Source organism: Salmo salar, chromosome 16 (assembly GCF_965601325.2).
Source record: "Salmo salar chromosome 16, fSalSal1, whole genome shotgun sequence".
Classification (NCBI taxonomy): domain Eukaryota; kingdom Metazoa; phylum Chordata; class Actinopteri; order Salmoniformes; family Salmonidae; genus Salmo; species Salmo salar.
This window is the reverse complement of record NC_138306.1, coordinates 27,981,865-27,999,900: the sequence shown is the minus strand read 5'-3', so window position 1 is coordinate 27,999,900 and position 18,036 is coordinate 27,981,865. Positions and strand designations below refer to the sequence as shown.

At 44.2% G+C, this 18,036-nt stretch overlaps 1 protein-coding gene across 2 annotated transcripts; it reads left to right on the top strand.

Annotated features, from left to right (window-relative positions):
• Positions 1 to 7,400: 7,400 nt before the first annotated feature.
• Positions 7,401 to 17,191, top strand: terb1 (telomere repeat binding bouquet formation protein 1). Of its 2 annotated transcripts, XM_014148537.3 has the most exons (23): positions 7,401 to 7,528; positions 8,406 to 8,482; positions 8,590 to 8,700; positions 8,837 to 8,965; positions 9,047 to 9,178; positions 9,460 to 9,520; positions 9,692 to 9,810; positions 10,005 to 10,133; positions 10,651 to 10,803; positions 11,284 to 11,415; positions 11,523 to 11,648; positions 11,812 to 11,954; positions 12,142 to 12,498; positions 12,888 to 13,372; positions 13,501 to 13,583; positions 13,717 to 13,812; positions 13,919 to 14,122; positions 14,202 to 14,285; positions 14,382 to 14,504; positions 14,645 to 14,686; positions 15,950 to 16,029; positions 16,418 to 16,560; positions 16,719 to 17,191. In XM_014148537.3, the coding sequence occupies exons 2-22, from the start codon at positions 8,446 to 8,448 to the stop codon at positions 16,529 to 16,531; spliced, it is 2,940 nt and encodes a 979-aa protein (XP_014004012.1). In that variant the 5' UTR covers positions 7,401 to 7,528; positions 8,406 to 8,445; the 3' UTR covers positions 16,532 to 16,560; positions 16,719 to 17,191. The 2 variants fall into 2 exon arrangements, 1 of the variants encoding a protein (XP_014004012.1); XR_014380869.1 differs by lacking the exon at positions 15,950 to 16,029.
• Positions 17,192 to 18,036: the final 845 nt, after the last annotated feature.

Below are 18,036 nucleotides of genomic sequence, written 5' to 3'. Positions count from 1 at the left end.
TCGTTATTTTTAGATGTGTGTGTATGTTATGAATTGTTAGATACTACCGCAATAACATCTGCTAAATATGTGTATGTGACCAATAAAATGTTATTTGATTTGGTAAAAGTGAGCAGTTCAGTCATCTGCACCCAATACAGCTAGCCTTTAACATATTCTTACCTCTTTGTTGATTTGATATCCATCGAATTGTGTCCATTTTCTGTTTTAGAAAGATTTGCACAAATATGAAAAGATAGATGGTATCATCATAAAGCAATATCAATACAAGGGACAAAACTTACCTTAAATTGAGGATATCTTTTGTCAGAAGATGCTTGTTGTGAGCGCTGAGGGAACTTTATGCACTTGGCCAGATGATTCCACATCTTGCATTCTTCACATATGATTTGGCACAGTATTTGCAAATGTACACAGCTTTTCCTTCTACATTAGCTGCAGTGAAATGTCTCCACACATCATATAGTGCCTGTTGCATTTTCCTGTAAAGATTTTTTTTTTTAAACAAAACAAATACAATTCCATGTACAGATAAATAGTTAAGCAGTTAGATTAAACAACTCCTTTGTAAGATAAATGTTTTAAAATTAAACATGTATGGAAACAGGTGAATTAACACTTCAGTTAGCAGGCTCAAGCAAACTAAAACCCACATGGTAGCAAAAACTAACTAGCAGAAATGAACAAGTTAGAAAATGATTTAAACACACTTTGCTGTAGGCTACTATTTACTAGTTAACAAAAAATAATGTATTTCATGTAAAATACACTGCTCAAAAAAATAAAGGGAACACTAAAATAACACATCCTAGATCTGAATGAATGAAATAATCTTATTAAATACTTTTTTCTTTACATAGTTGAATGTGCTGACAACAAAAATCACACAAAAATAATCAATGGAAATCCAATTTATCAACCCATGGAGGTCTGGATTTGGAGTCACACTCAAAATTAAAGTGGAAAACCACACTACAGGCTGATCCAACTTTGATGTAATGTCCTTAAAACAAGTCAAAATGAGGCTCAGTAGTGTTTGTGGCCTCCACGTGCCTGTATGACCTCCCTACAACGCCTGGACATGCTCCTGATGAGGTGGCGGATGGTCTCCTGAGGGATCTCCTCCCAGACCTGGACTAAAGCATCCGCCTACTCCTGGACAGTCTGTGGTGCAATGTGGCGTTGGTGGATGGAGCGAGACATGATGTCCCAGATGTGCTCAATTGGATTCAGGTCTGGGGAACGGGCGGGCCAGTCCATAGCATCAATGCCTTCCTCTTGCAGGAACTGCTGACACACTCCAGCCACATGAGGTCTAGCATTGTCTTGCATTAGGAGGAACCCAGGGCCAACTGCACCAGCATATGGTCTCACAAGGGGTCTGAGGATCTCATCTCGGTACCTAATGGCAGTCAGGCTACCTCTGGCGAGCACATGGAGGGCTGTGCGGCCCCCAAAGAAATGCCACCCCACACCATGACTGACCCACCGCCAAACCGGTCATGCTGGAGGATGTTGCAGGCAGCAGAACGTTCTCCACGGCGTCTCCAGACTCTGTCACGTCTGTCACATGTGCTCAGTGTGAACCTGCTTTCATCTGTGAAGAGCACAGGGTGCCAGTGGCGAATTTGCCAAACGCCAAACGTCCTGCATGGTGTTGGGCTGTAAGCACAACCCCCACCTGTGGACGTCGGGCCCTCATACCACCCTCATGGAGTCTGTTTCTGACCGTTTGAGCAGACACATGCACATTTGTGGCCTGCTGGGGGTCATTTTGCAGGGCTCTGGCAGTGCTCCTCCTGCTCCTCCTTGCACAAAGGCGGAGGTAGCGGTCCTGCTGCTGGGTTGTTGCCCTCCTACGGCCTCCTCCACGTCTCCTGATGTACTGGCCTGTCTCCTGGTAGCGCCTCCATGCTCTGTACACTACGATGACAGACACAGCAAACCTTCTTGCCACAGCTCGCATTGATGTGCCATCCTGGATGAGCTGCACTACCTGAGCCACTTGTGTGGGTTGTAGACTCCGTCTCATGCTACCACTAGAGTGAAAGCACCGCCAGCATTCAAAAGTGACCAAAACATCAGCCAGGAAGCATAGGAACTGAGAAGTGGTCTGTGGTCACCACCTGCAGAACCACTCCTTTATTGGGGCTGTCTTGCTAATTTCCTATAATTTCCACCTGTTGTCTATTCCATTTGCACAACAGCATGTGAAATTTATTGTCAATCAGTGTTGTTTCCTAAGTGGACAGTTTGATTTCACAGAAGTGTGATTGACTTGGAGTTACATTGTGTTGTTTAAGTGTTCCCTTTATTTTTTGGAGCAGTGTATATTCCCCCCACCCAGTATTGTAATCAAAACTTACCAGGAAGCATGTAGTCCTTGGCTCAGACAGTGTAGTAGTGTGGGCTCAATAGCATCTCATTAATGTGCAAGATATTGAGAATCAGCTGTACATGTGATGGAAGAGTGCACTGCACATGTGAAGGAAGAATGTACTCTACTGAACATGCAGAGGGTTGCAATTCCATTGAATTGGGGATAGTTTAACCAAAATATGCCACAAGACCTAGAATTGCCTTGTGTATCCCACAAAAAAAGGGTCACTGTTATAAGCTAACTTTTTTGATGATTTTAAGCAAAATTCCCCAAATTCCAGGGCTTAACTTCCCATGGAAAATTTCCTGAAATTTACCGGAACATTTACGACCCTTTGCAACCCTAGATGTAGCCATTATTTACTATTTTACATAACTTTACCCCATTCTATAAGAGATTCTCCACAATTGAAATATTACAGGCATTTATATATAAACTCCAGTCGTACTTTATCAAAAGCCTTTTGAAAGACAGCTATGAAAACCAGGCCTGGTTTCCCAGACATTTCATAGTGTTCTATTGTTTCCAGTACTTGTCTTATATTATCTCCAATGTATCGTCCATGTAAAAAACCTGTCTGATTAGGAGGAATAATATCTGACAAAATCTTTTTAATTCTATGCGCTAATTATTTAGCTAGAATTTTTGCATCACAACACTGAAGTGTAAGAGGCCTCCAATTTTTTTAATGGACTGGATCTTTATATATACCACTTGGATCCTGTTTCAGTAATAATGAAATCAGACCTTCTTGTTGAGTGTCCGATAATCTACCATTTATATAGGAGTGGTTAAAACATGCTAATAACGGTCCTCTGAGTATATCAAAAAAAGTTTGGTATACCTCCACTGGAATGCCATCCAGCCCTGGATTGTTCACAGATTTAAAGGCTTTCATTGCATCAAGAAGTTCCTTCTCTGTAATTTGGCCTTCACATGAGTCTTTCTGTACAGATGTTAATTTTACATTATTAATATGGGGAATTTTTTTTTTTACAATTAGCTTCGGTTAGTGGAGATGGAGGAGACGAAAACATATGCTTAAAGTACTTTACTTCCTCTTTCAAAATATTGTTCGGTGAATCATGAGTGACTCCATAATTTGTAACAAATTTCTGTAAAAAAATTTTGGTAGCATTTCTATGTTGAAGATTGAAAAATAATTTGGTGCATTTTCCCCCATATTCCATCCAGTTCGCTTTATTTTTTATAATATATTACACTGGATCTTTCTTGAATACGTTCCTCCATTTCTTTTTGTTTTTCCTCTAACTTACTCTGAGCCTCTATGGTACAGTTTTTATTGCTATCTATCTGTACTGTTAGTCCTTCAATTTCCTTTGTTAATATGGACTCGACCTAAACTGCTTTTGTTTTATAGATGAGTACTGAATTGCATGGCCTCTAAAGGCACATTTAAAAGTGGCCCATACAATAAGGGGATCTGCTGTACCTATGTTATGTCGGAAAAAGTCAGTTATAAATTCTTCTGTCCTAGTTAAAAACAAGTTATCATCCAGTAGGCTTTGATAAAAATTTCCAATATCCTACGCCTACGTGTAAATTCTGTAAGAGTAATATATATGCCAATTATGTGATGGTCCGACCGCATTCTGTCCCCTATCAACACTTTTTAAACTTTTGGTGCCAGAGAGAATGACATACGAAAGTAATCAAGACGACTAGCTTGATTAAGCCTCCGCCATGTATATCTAACTAGGTCAGGGTATTTAAGCCTCCATATATCCACTAATTCCAATATATCCATGACATTCATGATTTCCTTAAGTGCCTGAGGGTGATACTGTAGCTATGTTTAGTCGAATACAGTGACAACTAAAAGATACCAAAAACGATTTAGTCCAGTCAACGTAACCTAAATAGGATGTGAAGGTCTATGGTTCTGATTTCTGTGTGTGTATGTGTGTGTGTGTGCATGCAAGTATGAAAAAACATGTTGACTCACCCTACTTGTACAGAAACAAATGCCATCTTCCTCTTTTTCGTGTTGACAAAAGTCTATACGCTGTCATACAGTACATCCTTTTATTTTTTATTGTCTTATAGGCTACCTGGCTAAAATGCTTGCTTGCTAGCATAACTTCCTTTCATTAGCAACATTAGCAATTAGCCAACTAGTTAACATTAGCCGACTACATCTAGCTACATATTGAACTTCCATCCTCTCAGTCCAGGGGCACAATGTATGAATTTATGGTTGGATCAGAATTGCGGTTATAATCATTGGCCAGTACGGAGAATTAAGTAAAACCACAAGTCCAAATCCCTATCTCCATCTATTGCTAATTGAGGAAAGGGACCATTTTTGCTAGCTAGCCACCGGAGGGAAACAACACAACGAGACGCAACAATTCAGGTTGTTTCTGTCAATTATGTATTTCTCTTGAAGCGATGTGATAGGAGTCAAGCCAAATCCAAAACCAAAAACACCTTTTCAACATTGGAAATATACATATTTTAAACACCCGGAAAATACGTATTTTCACCTTTCATTCAAAACCTAAATTGAAACTAAGGTCAATGTCTGGAACATACGTATTTTAGACATCTTTTCAACGTCATTTTGCTTACTGGGACTATTCTAGTTTTGCAGGGGGCAGCTATTTTTTGGTCTCCTCTAGAGCAGCAGAACGGCCAGGACCGCATCTCCTCCCTCCAACTCAACAAGCCCCAGAAATGTTGATACAATTGTCTGCTTGGTGTCACTAAAGTACCTTATGACAACCCCCAGGTACTTAGAAACACTTACATCCGTGGACTCATCGAGGAGGAGGCTGAAACGCTGGTCACCCACATCTGCAACCAACTTTTTCAGAAAGTATGGTGCTAGTCATAATTTCTGTGCACTTTGTCCTGTGCATTTTGAAGTGGGTAGCAGCAGTGGAGTCTGAGAAAGCAGCTCTACATGCTTCTCCAATGTGATCACATGCCAGCATGGAACAGTGTTCAGAGATAGCTAATGCTATGGTGGCCTCAGTTTTTTTTGCAGAGTCAATTCTTTTAACCATAAATGGCAGCTTGTTTTGGGTGGAACTGTTATAAGGCTTTGCCTTTTGAGTATGTTTTTGAGTTGTCATGTGTTTTTTTTACATCACTAAGTTTGGTGTAGAAATTAGCCTTACAATACAGGCAGTATGCCCGTGTATCATCTCCAATAAACGGCTTCAACCAGCCTTTGAATTCAGGATTTGATTCCCACTCCTTTCTGTATTTTTGAGTGTACAGTCATGGCCAAAAGGTTTGAGAATGACACAAATATTAATTTCTACAAAGTTTGCCGCTTCAGTGTCTTTAGATATTTTTTTCAGATGTTACTATGGAATACTGAAGTATAATTACAAGCATTTCATAAGTGCCAAAGGCTTTTATTGACAATTACATGAAGTTGATGCAAAGAGTCAATATTTGCAGTGTTGACCCTTCTTTTTCAAGACCTCTGCAATCCGCCCTGGCATGCTGTCAATTAACTTCTGGGCCACATCCTGACTGATGGCAGCCCATTCTTGCATAATCAATGCTTGGGGTTTGTCAGAATTTGTGGGTTTTTGTTTGTCCATCCGCCTCTTGAGGATTGACCACAAGTTCTCAATGGGATTAAGGTCTGGGGAGTTTCCTGGCCATGGACCCAAAATATCGATGTTTTGTTCCCGAGCCACTTAGTTATCACTTTTGCCTTATGGCAAGGTGCTCCATCATGCTGGAAAAAGCATTGTTCGTCACCAAACTGTTCCTGGATGGTTGGGAGAAGTTGCTCTCGGAGGATGTGTTGGTATCATTCTTTATTCATGGCTGTGTTCTTAGGCAAAATTGTGAGTGAGCCCACTCCCTTGGCTGAGAAGCAACCCCACACATAAATGGTCTCGGGATGCTTTACTGTTGGCATGACACAGGACTGATGGTAGCGCTCACCTTGTCTTCTCCGGACAAGCTTTTTTCCGGATGCCCCAAACAATCGGAAGGGGGACTCATCAGAGAAAATGACTTTACCCCAGTCCTCAGCAGTACAATCCCTGTACCTTTTGCAGAATATCAGCCTGTCCCTGATGTTTTTCCTGGAGAGAAGTGGCTTCTCTGCTCCCCTTCTTTACACCAGGCCATCCTCCAAAAGTCTTCGCCTCACTGTGTGTCCAGATGCACTCGCACCTGCCTGCTGCCATTCCTGAGCAAGCTCTGTACTGGTAGTGCCCCGATCCCACAGCTGAATCAACTTTAGGAGACGGTCCTGGCACTTGCTGGACTTTCTTGGGCGCCCTGAAGCCTTCTTCTCAACAATTGAACCGCTCTCCTTGAAGTTCTCGATGATCCGATAAATGGTTGATTTAGGTGCAATCCTACTGGCAGCAATATCCTTGCCTGTGAAGTCCTTTTTGTGCAAAGCAATGATGACGGTTGACAGAGGAAGAACCATGGTTGACAGAGGAAGAACAATGATTCCAAGCACCACCCTCCTTTTGAAGCTTCCTGTCTGTTATTCGAACTCAATCAGCATGACAGAGTGATGTCCAGCCTTGCCCTCGTCAACACTCACACCTGTGTTAATGAGAGAATCACTGACATGACGTCAGCTGGTCCTTTTGTGGCAGGGCTGAAATGCAGTGGAAATGTTTTGGGGGGATTCAGTTCATTTGCATGGCAAAGAGGGACTTTGCAATTAATTGCAATTCATCTGATCACTCTTCATAACATTCTAGAGTATATCCAAATTGCCATCATACAAACTGAGGCAGCAGACTGTGAAAATTAATATTTGTGTCATTCTCAAAACTTTTAGCCACGACTGTACAGTTTAGACTGAGACATGATGAGCTAGCCAGCTAGATGTTTAGCTTATGTTACAGAGGCGCACACAGTGGACAAGGTGAGTAAGTGACAGGCTGTGTGAGTCAAAAGCAGTGATTTATTTCAGACAAAGAACATTTTACATTCCGCCCTGAACGTTAGCCAGGGCGGGATCAGCCAGCGGCAGCTTCCCGCATGCGCGATTCATTTCCAGTCTGGACGAGGAGGAATTAACATCTCCTGTTCTGACTGTAGCTGGGAGGGACTGCTGCGCGACGACTGGGCCGCCGGTGAGCGCTTTGGGACGGGGGCGGGGCCCTCGGCAGCACCCGCTGCTCGCTGAGAAGAGTAAGAACGATACGTGCTTTCACGTCAGAGTCTCCAATAACACTAGAAAAAGTCGCTAGATTTGTCGCTAGTCGCTTTTTTAAAAATGTGTCAATAGAGGGGTCTGAATACTCGCTAAATATAGCGACTAAGTCGCTAAATTGGCAACACTGCTCCAGGTACTCCATTTCATTTCCGGCACAAAAAATAATCAATGTCCATCCGGAATCCCCAAAGATAAATTGTATAAAAAGGCGGGATTTATAACTTTGTGGCTGTGGTAACTAGTGACAACCCTGCTCCTACCTTAGTTGACAGAGATGCCGGCATCACTCTGTTCGTCCTCCCGCTCGACTCATGTCCCCCGCTTCTTGCCTCAGCGCTCTAATCCCACCTATTCCTCTCGCAGAAAACGGTGCAGCGTCTCAAACTGCCTTCGTATCTGTGTGGTATTTAGCTAATGTTTAACCATTGACTAGGTTTTAACGCGGGCGTTGTTAGCTAATTAACTACCTGGCTTCGTTCGGTCTTCACATACAAATCAAGCACGCCTTTCATGTGGCCAATCAGAAACGATTGCATCGTAGCGGCAATTTATAATCAACTTCCATCCACTGTCATTTTAACCATCCAGCAACACAGCAGCACCTTAAATACAATCTGTTTAGTGTCCAGCAAAGGACAAATGTCAATGTAAAAGTGTATACTTTTGAATTGTAATTAATGAAGTGAAATGATGAATTGGCAAGTAGCTAGCTAACGTTAGATAAGTGATTTCAGTGCGGTCGCTCATGAGGAGAGTTAGCTGGGTGACAACGCCGGCAATCTGACTGCTTTCATGCTAGCTAGCTGTTACGGTAACTGCACAGATTAATATCTTTGGGAACATCTGTTCTAGCTAGCTAGCGTCTTTATTTCATGAAGCATATCCACTGAAGATGGAAAAGGATGTTTCCAGCGTAAGCAAACATAATGGTGAGTTTTGGTCATAGTTGATGGATAAGTTACACTACAGTACTTGACGGTTTTTGTTTATTTGTTGGTTTTGTATGTATCTCCACGAGTTTATTTTTACTTTACAGCCACAAAGACAGATCTGAGTTTGTTGCTGGAGTGTCTGAAGTACCAGATGAGATGTCCTGATTCACAGAAACAAGCTCTTCTTACCATCTACTCTATCTGTCAACAGAGAGGTCTCTCTCTCACACACACACACACACACACACACACACACACACACACACACACCGCAAATCCCCTAAAGATAGATTTGTCTATTAATCTAACAGTTATGCAATGGCACTGATTTTCTCTCTCTCTCTTTCTCAGAGGAGAATGTGGACTTCTTCAGAGAGATTGGAGGGGTGGTGTTCGTGTACAACCTCTCTAAATCTAGTGCTCATGCAGAGGTCAGGGAGACTGCTCTCTTCATACTGGGAACGCTGGCAGAGGCCAATGGTGTGTGTGTACTGGTAGTGTACTTTAAGCAGGTTCTCTCTGATGCTGTATGTGAATTGTAAACAAGCTGTGTGTGTGTAGTGTACTGTAAGCAGGCCTTGTGTAGGAGGGAGCTGTTCAGTGATCTGACAGATGGTCTGATGCAGCAGGACAGCCCACTGACCCAGAGGAGAGTAGCTGTCTACCTGATCTCTGTCCTCGTCGCCAACAACAGTAAGCTCTGGGGTTGAGAATTGATTTTGGACAGGGAGTGATTGTCATGACAGGCATGTGTTTTAGTTGGTACAGCCAGAGGAGGATGGACCGGCCCTTCTTGGGCTCCCCTGTCTGGTGCCTCTCAAGATTACTTCCTTCCAGGAAGTTTTTCCTTGCCACTGTGCTACTGCTTGATCTTTGGGGTCTAGGCCACGTTACTGTAAGGCACTTTGTGATGTTTATGTGAAAATCACTGTATATTGTACATAAAATGTGATTCATTGTGTGTGCTGCTTTAGGGTCTGGCCAGATTTTCGCTCAGACCTCTGGCTGTCTGGACATCCTGCTAGACTTGTTCAGGTAAACACTGAAAAGCACCACTGGTTTTCAGGCAGAAGTTTCCAAATGGAGAACTCATTTACTTTTACAAAAGACCTGGATGGTTGAGGTGAGCAGTAGATAAAAATAGCACTGAAACTATATAGGACAACACCAATTCCAGTTCAGGTTGATTGATGTTTCTCTCCGCAGGACTAGTTTCCCTCTCTCTGGCAAGGCCACAGTGAAACCTGCTAACATCACTCAGCTGTTCCAACTCTGGACCTCTGTGTCCAGTGCTCTCTGTGGCTGTGTCAACAACCCCCAGAATGGTAACACCTGTGTCCGTGTGTACGTTTGTGTCCTTGTACAGTGTTCTATCCAGCTGTACATAAAATAAACAACTGTGGTTACGCATGCATGTGTGTATCTTGCAGTAGTTTAATGTTTTAGAGAGATGGAACAGAAGGGAAATCGAAGGAAGAAAACCTTTTTTGTCTCATGGCTTAACCCTTTCTTTCCCTAGAGGAGAGCCAGCGTATCTGTGTGTCAGCCTTTCCCTTGGTCAAGTCCTGGCTGCAGCAGCTCTCTCACCCCCAGGCAGAGATGGTTCAGCCCATCTGCTCCTTCATAGCCATGACGGTCGCCAACAACCGTGAGTAAAACCGGGATGATGCACTGACATTGTTTGGAGTCTGTTACTTACATATGTATCCATATCTTGTGATCTAAAATAGTCGTTTAGCCTTTTTCTAAGATTTGCTTAAGTTGTCTGTCACACACAGAATACCTAGGTTGCTCTTGCAATGGATGATTTGTAATTGTAATCCGACTAGTTTTATAAGTGTAGTGTTGTTGGTTCTATTTCCATGATGGCCTGACAAAGATCTGAAGGATAGATGCAGACCTTCAGTCTGTAGAGGTTACAGTGTCCTGGAGTGTTTTGCTTTAGACAACCTTTCACTAACTGTTCAAATGAAGGTCTCTCTCTCTCGCTCTCTCTCGCTCTCTCTCGCTCTCTCGCTCTCTCGCGGATGGATGCTTTTAGTCTGTAGATACTACAGTGGAGAGAACAGTTTTGGTTTATCTATTGAACTCCCATTATCTTGTATTTCACTCCTTTCTCTGTGTCTTAAACTATCTATCTCTCCCTTTGGATCCCTCTCTATCAGATTGTGCTCAGGAGAGTTTTTCCATAGTTGGCGGGCTCGGAACTCTGACCCAAACTCTGATTCGCTTTGCCTCTGATGCCTCCCACAGCCCATTGGCCTGTCAGCTGTCTGTCATCATGACCAAAACCGTGTCAGCATGCATCACTGACAACCGTGAGTGACTCACTCCCTGAATCGCAAATCAACCCCTCTCCCCTACCCCCTAGGCAACAAGATCGGCGGGACGATTTTTGTCAGAGCGGAGGGTCGGGGGGCTGGAACATAATTATAAGAATTTGTATACTGCACATTAATAAACAACTGAACTCAAAAGGAGATGGTATTTGAAAAGAACAATTTTCATACCTTGATTACATTGAGACACAATCACATATATCCTAAATCTTTTTTTGCTGAATTCCTGGTGATTTTACAGTCTTTGTGTTGCCAAAACCACAAAAAAAATATTTGGTTTTACTAGAAACTTTGGGGGGGCAAAAAATAAATTACTCACAGGAAGATTTTGGCCCATGGGCTGCCTGTTGCCGATCCCTGCTATAGGCCTAGGCACTTGTATAGAACTCATTCACTTTCATACAGCCATGTAAACCAGCGCTCCTCAGGTAACCAGTCCATTCTCTTCTCTGTGCGTAGCTGTGTTGGTGTCAGGTCTGGCAGGTTATGGTTTGGTTCCCCCGCTCATCTCCCTGCTGTCCAGTCCCATCCTGGAGCCCCAAGGCAGGCTAATTATCATACTCGCCCTGGGACACTGCACTGAGGCCTCTGGTAACTAGCACAGCTTAAGTGGAAACAAATAATGACCATATTACATCAATGATAACAGCACAGTAATAACTGGAATAACTACTAGAGTATTTGAATCCCCCCTCCAGAGGAGCACCAGTCTCAGTTGTTACAGTGTGGAGGTCTGTCCCTCATCATCACTCTACTGACTGAGTCTACCAGCGAAGAGCTCAGGAAGGCTGCTACCTTCATACTGCAGACCTGCAAACAGGCTAGTGAGTACACACACACACACACACACACACACACACACACACACACACACACACACACACACAAACAAAGACCTGTGTTCAAAGGTTAGTGAGTCTGTTAAAGTGAGTCTAGCCATTTGATGTCCATAGCACTGTCTCTCCTATCATCCTTCTCGCTTCCCAGCTGTGTCTCTGCGTGGTGCAGTCCAGGGGGTGTCCCTGGGTCAGACTGGGGAGCTGGAGCCCCCTGTGGACATGGAGGGGTACTGGAGGTCAGCACGAGACATGCTGCACAGGATCAACCAGCTGGAGAGACAACAGGCTCAGGTGTACTAAATAGACACACACACAGCAATCTTTACCAAGGCACTACAAACATCAGTCTTCTCCCCCACACACAGGCATATACACTCAATCCCTCATCCACATGCACCCTCCTCAAACGCCAAGCTTTTATATAGACACACAAATCTTACTTTTATCTCGTGTGTGCGTGGTGTTGGTTGTTGCCCAGGGAGCTGAGGAACAGTGGGAGGAGGACACACCGAACCTCCCAGACCAACAGAACCCTGCAGGATTGGGGAGGAAGGAGCTACTCTCACCCATACCTCTCCCCCCAACCCCTCACCACACCTCTTTACCATACCAGGAGAGGAGAGGAGGAGGTGAGGAGAGTTGGAGAGGAGTAGAGCGGAGGGGCCAACAGAGAAGATATGGAAGGGGAGGAGAGAAAGGAGAGGAGAGGGCAATGGATGGTGAGAGAGAGACCCCTGTCCTGCCTGTCTTAGCGAGGAGGGGTAGAGATGGAGAGAGAGTGAAGCGAGACCAGAGAGAGGAGAATCAACCCACAAACAGAGGGCATGACCTAACGGTGAGGGTCTAACTAAGCTCCAGTCCACTCCCCACACAATTGTTCTGTACAGACCCCTGGCCCCAACCCTCTAGGCCAGGCCTGGGCAATTCCAGTCCCCGGGGGGCCTGATTCGTGTCACGCCTTTGCCCCAGCTAACACACCTGACTCCAATAATCAACTAATCATGATCTTCAGTTAAAAATGCAATTAGTTTAAATCAGCTGTGTTTTCTAGGGATGGAGGGGAAAGTGTTAGACCAATCAGGCCCCTGAGGACTGGAATTGCCCAGGCCTGCTCTAGGCACTTCATGTTAATCTGAAAGGATTGGATAGGTATAACAAGCAATATTGTAGCTCCACCATGTCGTGTGATATGCTGTCAAAAGTTGTGGTTGTTTTGACCACTAGCGTGTAAGGAGACTGGTATTCCAAGCCAGTGAGGAGCCGCAGAAACGCAGCAGCAGAGAGCGAGAGAAGAGGACGCGCACACACTCTCTCACACATCAAGAGAGGGAGAGCAACAGGGCAGCATACAGAAACACACTGGCAGAACAGGAAAGACACACCACGCTGCATGTGCACACACTTGGAAACAGACAAAGAGAGAAGAAAAGGGGCACGGCAGCTATGAGAAACACTTATCCTCTCTACACGAACACACTGGCAGAGAAAGGCAAAACCACACAGACCGAGAACCGCCCAGACGAGCACCCTGGGAGGAGACGGCAGACTGTGTCCGCCGCGGGCCATGCTCGACTTGGTACAGCTGGTGTCCCGGGGCAGCCCAGTGGTGGAGAGGATGAGAGGTGTTCTGTATGTCTGGGGACGGGAACACTGGTCACCTCCTCTTCCTCCAGGCCACTAGAGGGACACTCCCAGACACACACACACAGGTCAGTACTCTGCACAATATGCAAATGCTATATTTATTGAAACATGATTCTTGTGAAGTGTTTCATCATAATGTTATGTAAGAAATGAAGTGGAATTCTGTATATACCTGTTTTTCTCTCCCTCGTAGTTTGGGGTTAAGCCAAGTGTTCAAGTTCCCAGCTCCAGGCAAGCCAGGTTTGGGCAGGCAGAAGAAACTGTTGGACGATGAAGGTACCTAATGTCAATGGGATAAAGTGACAATGCAAAACTCTGTTTATCGCTTTATCTACAGCTCTGAAAGAAAGTTGAACAGTCTCTTACCAAATCCCAACAGTAATATAGTTCTTGCCCCACCCCCCCCTAGATGCCCTCTCTGTGTGTTCTGAGCTGCTGGACAGCGAGATCCGTAAAATAATGGAGACTCCAGCCACCACAAATAAACCCACCTATAGGTGCTCAGGTGTGTGTGTGAGTGAGTATGTATACAGTATAGTGTGTGTGTGTGTGTGTGTGTGTGTGTGTGTGTGTGTGTGTGTTTGTTAACCCAGCTATTTCCATCTCCCCAGGCTGTGGGTTGCGGTTCAGTGAGGTGACCAGCCGGTCATTCCCTGTCCTCCAGAGGTCCTGTCCTCACAGCTGTGACCTGCACGTGGTGCTGCAGCAGGCCACACACAGCTACACAAAGTGCCTCCGAGAAATACGCAGGAGAGACGCACACACGACCAAGCAGAGAGAGGGAGGGACGCAGAGCGTCTGGGATCACTGCAGAGGTAAGAATCCTGAAGTGCTGAACACACACACACACACACACCGACGCGATCTGACGTGATGCGTGTCCTGTTGTAACAGAGGCCAGTCTAACTCCTATCCATAAAGGAACCCTGCTGAAGAGCTTCTCAACCCACAGAGGACAACACAGAAATGACCACAACCGTAAGATTCACCATCTCACTCAAAAAATTCCATCCTCTGTCTTTGGGTTGGAAAACAACAACATATTATATTAGTCTCTATCTCGCTCTCTCTCAGATGTGAGTCTCACCCCGCTGAAGAAGCGTAGTCCATATGGAGATATCACCCTGACTCCTGTGTGTAGAGGTGGTCTGATGAGAAGCATCTCCTCTGTGACCAGGAGGGTGCAGGAGAGAGGAAGTACAGGATGTTCAGACGCCATAACAACACACTCCAGCACATTGGCACTTTAGCCTTCATTTAACCCGGCTCATAATGAGATGGCCGTATCGCTTCTAATGTGTCATCTGACTCTGACTCTCTCTCTCTCTCTCTCTCAGATGTTAGTCTCACTCCCTTGAAGAAGGCTCGGTGCTCTGAAGGTAAGGAAATTAAGCTTTTGTTGAAATGTGATACTGTATGTTCTGTTTCGATTTCTTTTTGGATGGAAGTGTGTGTGTGTGTTTTAAATGTTACTTCTGGAAGTTGTTCTGATCATGTATGCAGCACTGCCTCCTAGCTGTCACGGTTACATAATCATGCATTATGGTGTTGTGCAACAATTACACTGGTATGTTTGGGGGTAATCTCACTCGATCATTGCAAGGGGTCAGAGGTTAGGGTCAGTCTTGTGCTCAGGATACAGAATGGGGTTAGAAAGGGGCTGAGATTTGGGCTAAATTCGAAATGGGTGTTGGAGATTGGATAGTTATGGGATAAGTTGATGATTGGAGATAAGTTAGAGAGAGTTGAGTTATGGGATAAGTTAGACGGTGGTGACGGGCTGCTTTGAGGTTATAACCAATATGCGACTTGAATGTCTGTGTGTATACGCATGCCTGTGTGTGTGCGCATTTGTGGTTGTGTGTGTTTCTCGTGAGATTCCTGGTGTCCAGTATATTCCTGGCAGCACAGAGGAATGTTGAACCACTGCCAATGTTCTCACAGCACAGGCCAGAGCGGCCTTAGTTGTCCAACACTAGCTCCTAGCTACAGTAGTCATCACTCTGTTACTGAGCTCTACAGCTGTACGACGCTAGCTAGTTTAAACTCTGTTATAGCGCTGTCAAGCCCCCCCCCAATGTCCTGTAGTAGTGTCCACTTCTAGTCTTTTGTGTTTCACTCTTCATTCAGATTTACTCTTGCCCTCTCTTTTTGAACACATGCTTCCTCGTCCTCCACTCTTTTTTTGGTCTGAAATACTACATTCTCTTTCTCCGTCTTTCTCTCGCTTTCTCCATCCTGACTGTATGTCGCCATCTCGTGTGCTCTAGAGTCTCTACCCCCCTTGCCCTCCTTTTCTTTCTGTCTTTCTCTATCGCTTTTCTCTGTTCTTTCTCTGCCCCTCTCTCTTTCTCAGTCTCTCTCCCTCTCTGGCCAGTGAATCTCTCCCTTGTGTTCTATTGTTCTGGTTGCAGGCAGCTGTATTAGGTGTGACAAGTGACGTAATGTCACTCCAATGAAGAAGGGAGGGAGAGATTGTATTTAGTCTTTATTAGATTGTCTGTGTTTAGTTCAACACGCTCTGACAACTGCTCTCAATGAGGCGTGACATCGGTTCTTTGCTTTCTGTCTCTCACTCTCTTTCTCTCTTACACACACACTCACACAGAATAATGTTCTCTCTCTCTCGTTGACACACACAGACAGGAGAACAGATCATGGGGAAGATGTTGCCATTGATGATCAGCGGGAGACTCTGTTCATGGGAAAACCCTCTCTGACTGTAAGGAGAGAGAGAGAGAGACCAGCTCTGTCTCTGTAGAAGTGTGTGTTGAATGGAGGTTAATCTATAGTGGATGGACTGTATAGGATGGCTAGTGTTCTAGTTACCAGGCAATGTGACAGCAGAGACAACTATGCCAGTATGCGTGTGTGTGATGGTGGCTCCTTTCCTGTTCAGTAGGGGAATGTTACCCAAGAGGTAGGTGCCTGTGTCTGTCTGTCGCAAAACCAAGGAAAGGAGGATGATGACTGATTTTGTGTTTTGTCTCATGTCCTCTCTCTGTCTCTTGCTGTTCTCTGCATTCTCGTACATTCCGTCTTTCCAATTTAAACCCTGCCCTCTTTTTTTTCTCTCCCTCTTACCTCTCCCTCCCTCTCTTCATCTACAGAGGGAGAGGAGGAACTTCAGCCGTGACGAGGAGCGTTACCTGTGTCGAGGTTTGTTCTATCCTGGAACACCATCCTGTGGTCCTATCCCTTCCAGCCGGGGCGCACCAATGTAGACCTGGCCAAGACATACAAACACCTGCAGGTAACAGGCATCAACAATGGTTTTACAAATGTTTGTCATTGACTTCAATTTCAGTTGGTGAGTATTCGACTGAGCCTGCTGTCTCTCTGTCATTCTCTCTGTCACGTTCTGTCTTGTTCCCTCTCATTTTCTCTTCCTCTCTCTTTCTCTCCCTACAGGCTAAATTCCAGGGTATGGATTCAACCTCTCCCTGAGATCTGAGAAGAAAACACTGATTTGTCTATTGTACATCACAGTAATATATTTGAAATACTCCAATTTAATATTGAGTAATAGTTTTGAAGTACTTACATTTAATTCGCAGTTTGAAATTGTTAACTTCTATTTTGTACTACTATAAGTAAAACACATGAAGATATATTTGAAATGCGTTAATTAATTATCCTGAGGATTAATGACGGATCTGTTCTGTATTCCTCAACCTTGTTTTTTACGCAGCAGTATTGTGGTGCCTATGTGAAGTAGTTGAATATGGTTTGGAATAGAAAAATGGAAATGATTAATGTAACTCACTTGACATTTTTCATCATTTTGTTCACTGTTCATGTATGTCTTGAGACTGAGATGGTCGTTCACTTGTCGTCTCCTGAAGTTGTTTCTATTGAATTAAACAGAAGGGTGTCTATATGCAGCAATGTCTCATTGCTACTCTCACACCATGCCTTTTCATTCAGGGACCCTAGAGGCTTCAGGGAATGAACAATGATGATTTTTATTTACTGACTTGAGTTTAAGAACTGCGTTCTCTACTTATAGAGAGTTGATCATGTTTGTCCCTCAAGGAGAAAGGCTTTCTACAGCTTATTACACTGAATAAAAATATAAATGTAACATGCAACAATTTAAAATATTTTACTGAGTTACAGTTTATATAAGGAAATCAGTAAATTGAAATAAATTCATTAGGCCCTAATCTATGGATTTCACATGACTGGGAATACAGATGTCCATCTGTAGGGGCGTGGATCAGAAAACCACTCAGTATCTGATGCGACCACCATTTGCCTTATGCAGCACAACACATCTCCTTAGCATAGAGTTGATCAGGCTGTTGATTGTGGCCTGTGGAATGTTGTCCCACTCCTTCAATGGCTATGCGAAGTTGCTGTATATTGGCGTGAACTGGAACATGCTGTCGTAATGTAGATCCAGAGCATCCCAAACATGCTCAATGGGTGACCATGTCTGGGTATGCAAGCCATGGAAGAACTTGGACATTTTCAACTTCTAGAAATTGTGTGCAGATCCAGCACTATCATGCTGAAACGTGAGCTGATGGCTGCGGCTGAATGTCACAATAATGGGCCTAAGGATCTTGTCACTGTCTCAAATTGCCATTGATAAAATGCAATTGTGTTCATTGTCCGTAGCTTATGCCTGCTCGTACCATAACCCAACCGCCATCATGGGGCACTCTGTTCACAATGATATCAGCAAACTGATATCATTGTGAACAACTGTATCATTGTGTTGTGT

Excerpts from the sequence above, each read along its gene's own strand:
- terb1 (XM_014148537.3), top strand. The coding sequence starts at position 8,446 with ATGGAAAAGGATGTTTCCAGCGTAAGCAAACATAATG. Across the intron at positions 11,416-11,522 it reads ACACTGCACTGAGGCCTCTG|AGGAGCACCAGTCTCAGTTG; the intron begins GTAACTAGCACA and ends TCCCCCCTCCAG. Across the intron at positions 14,286-14,381 it reads ACACAGAAATGACCACAACC|ATGTGAGTCTCACCCCGCTG; the intron begins GTAAGATTCACC and ends GCTCTCTCTCAG.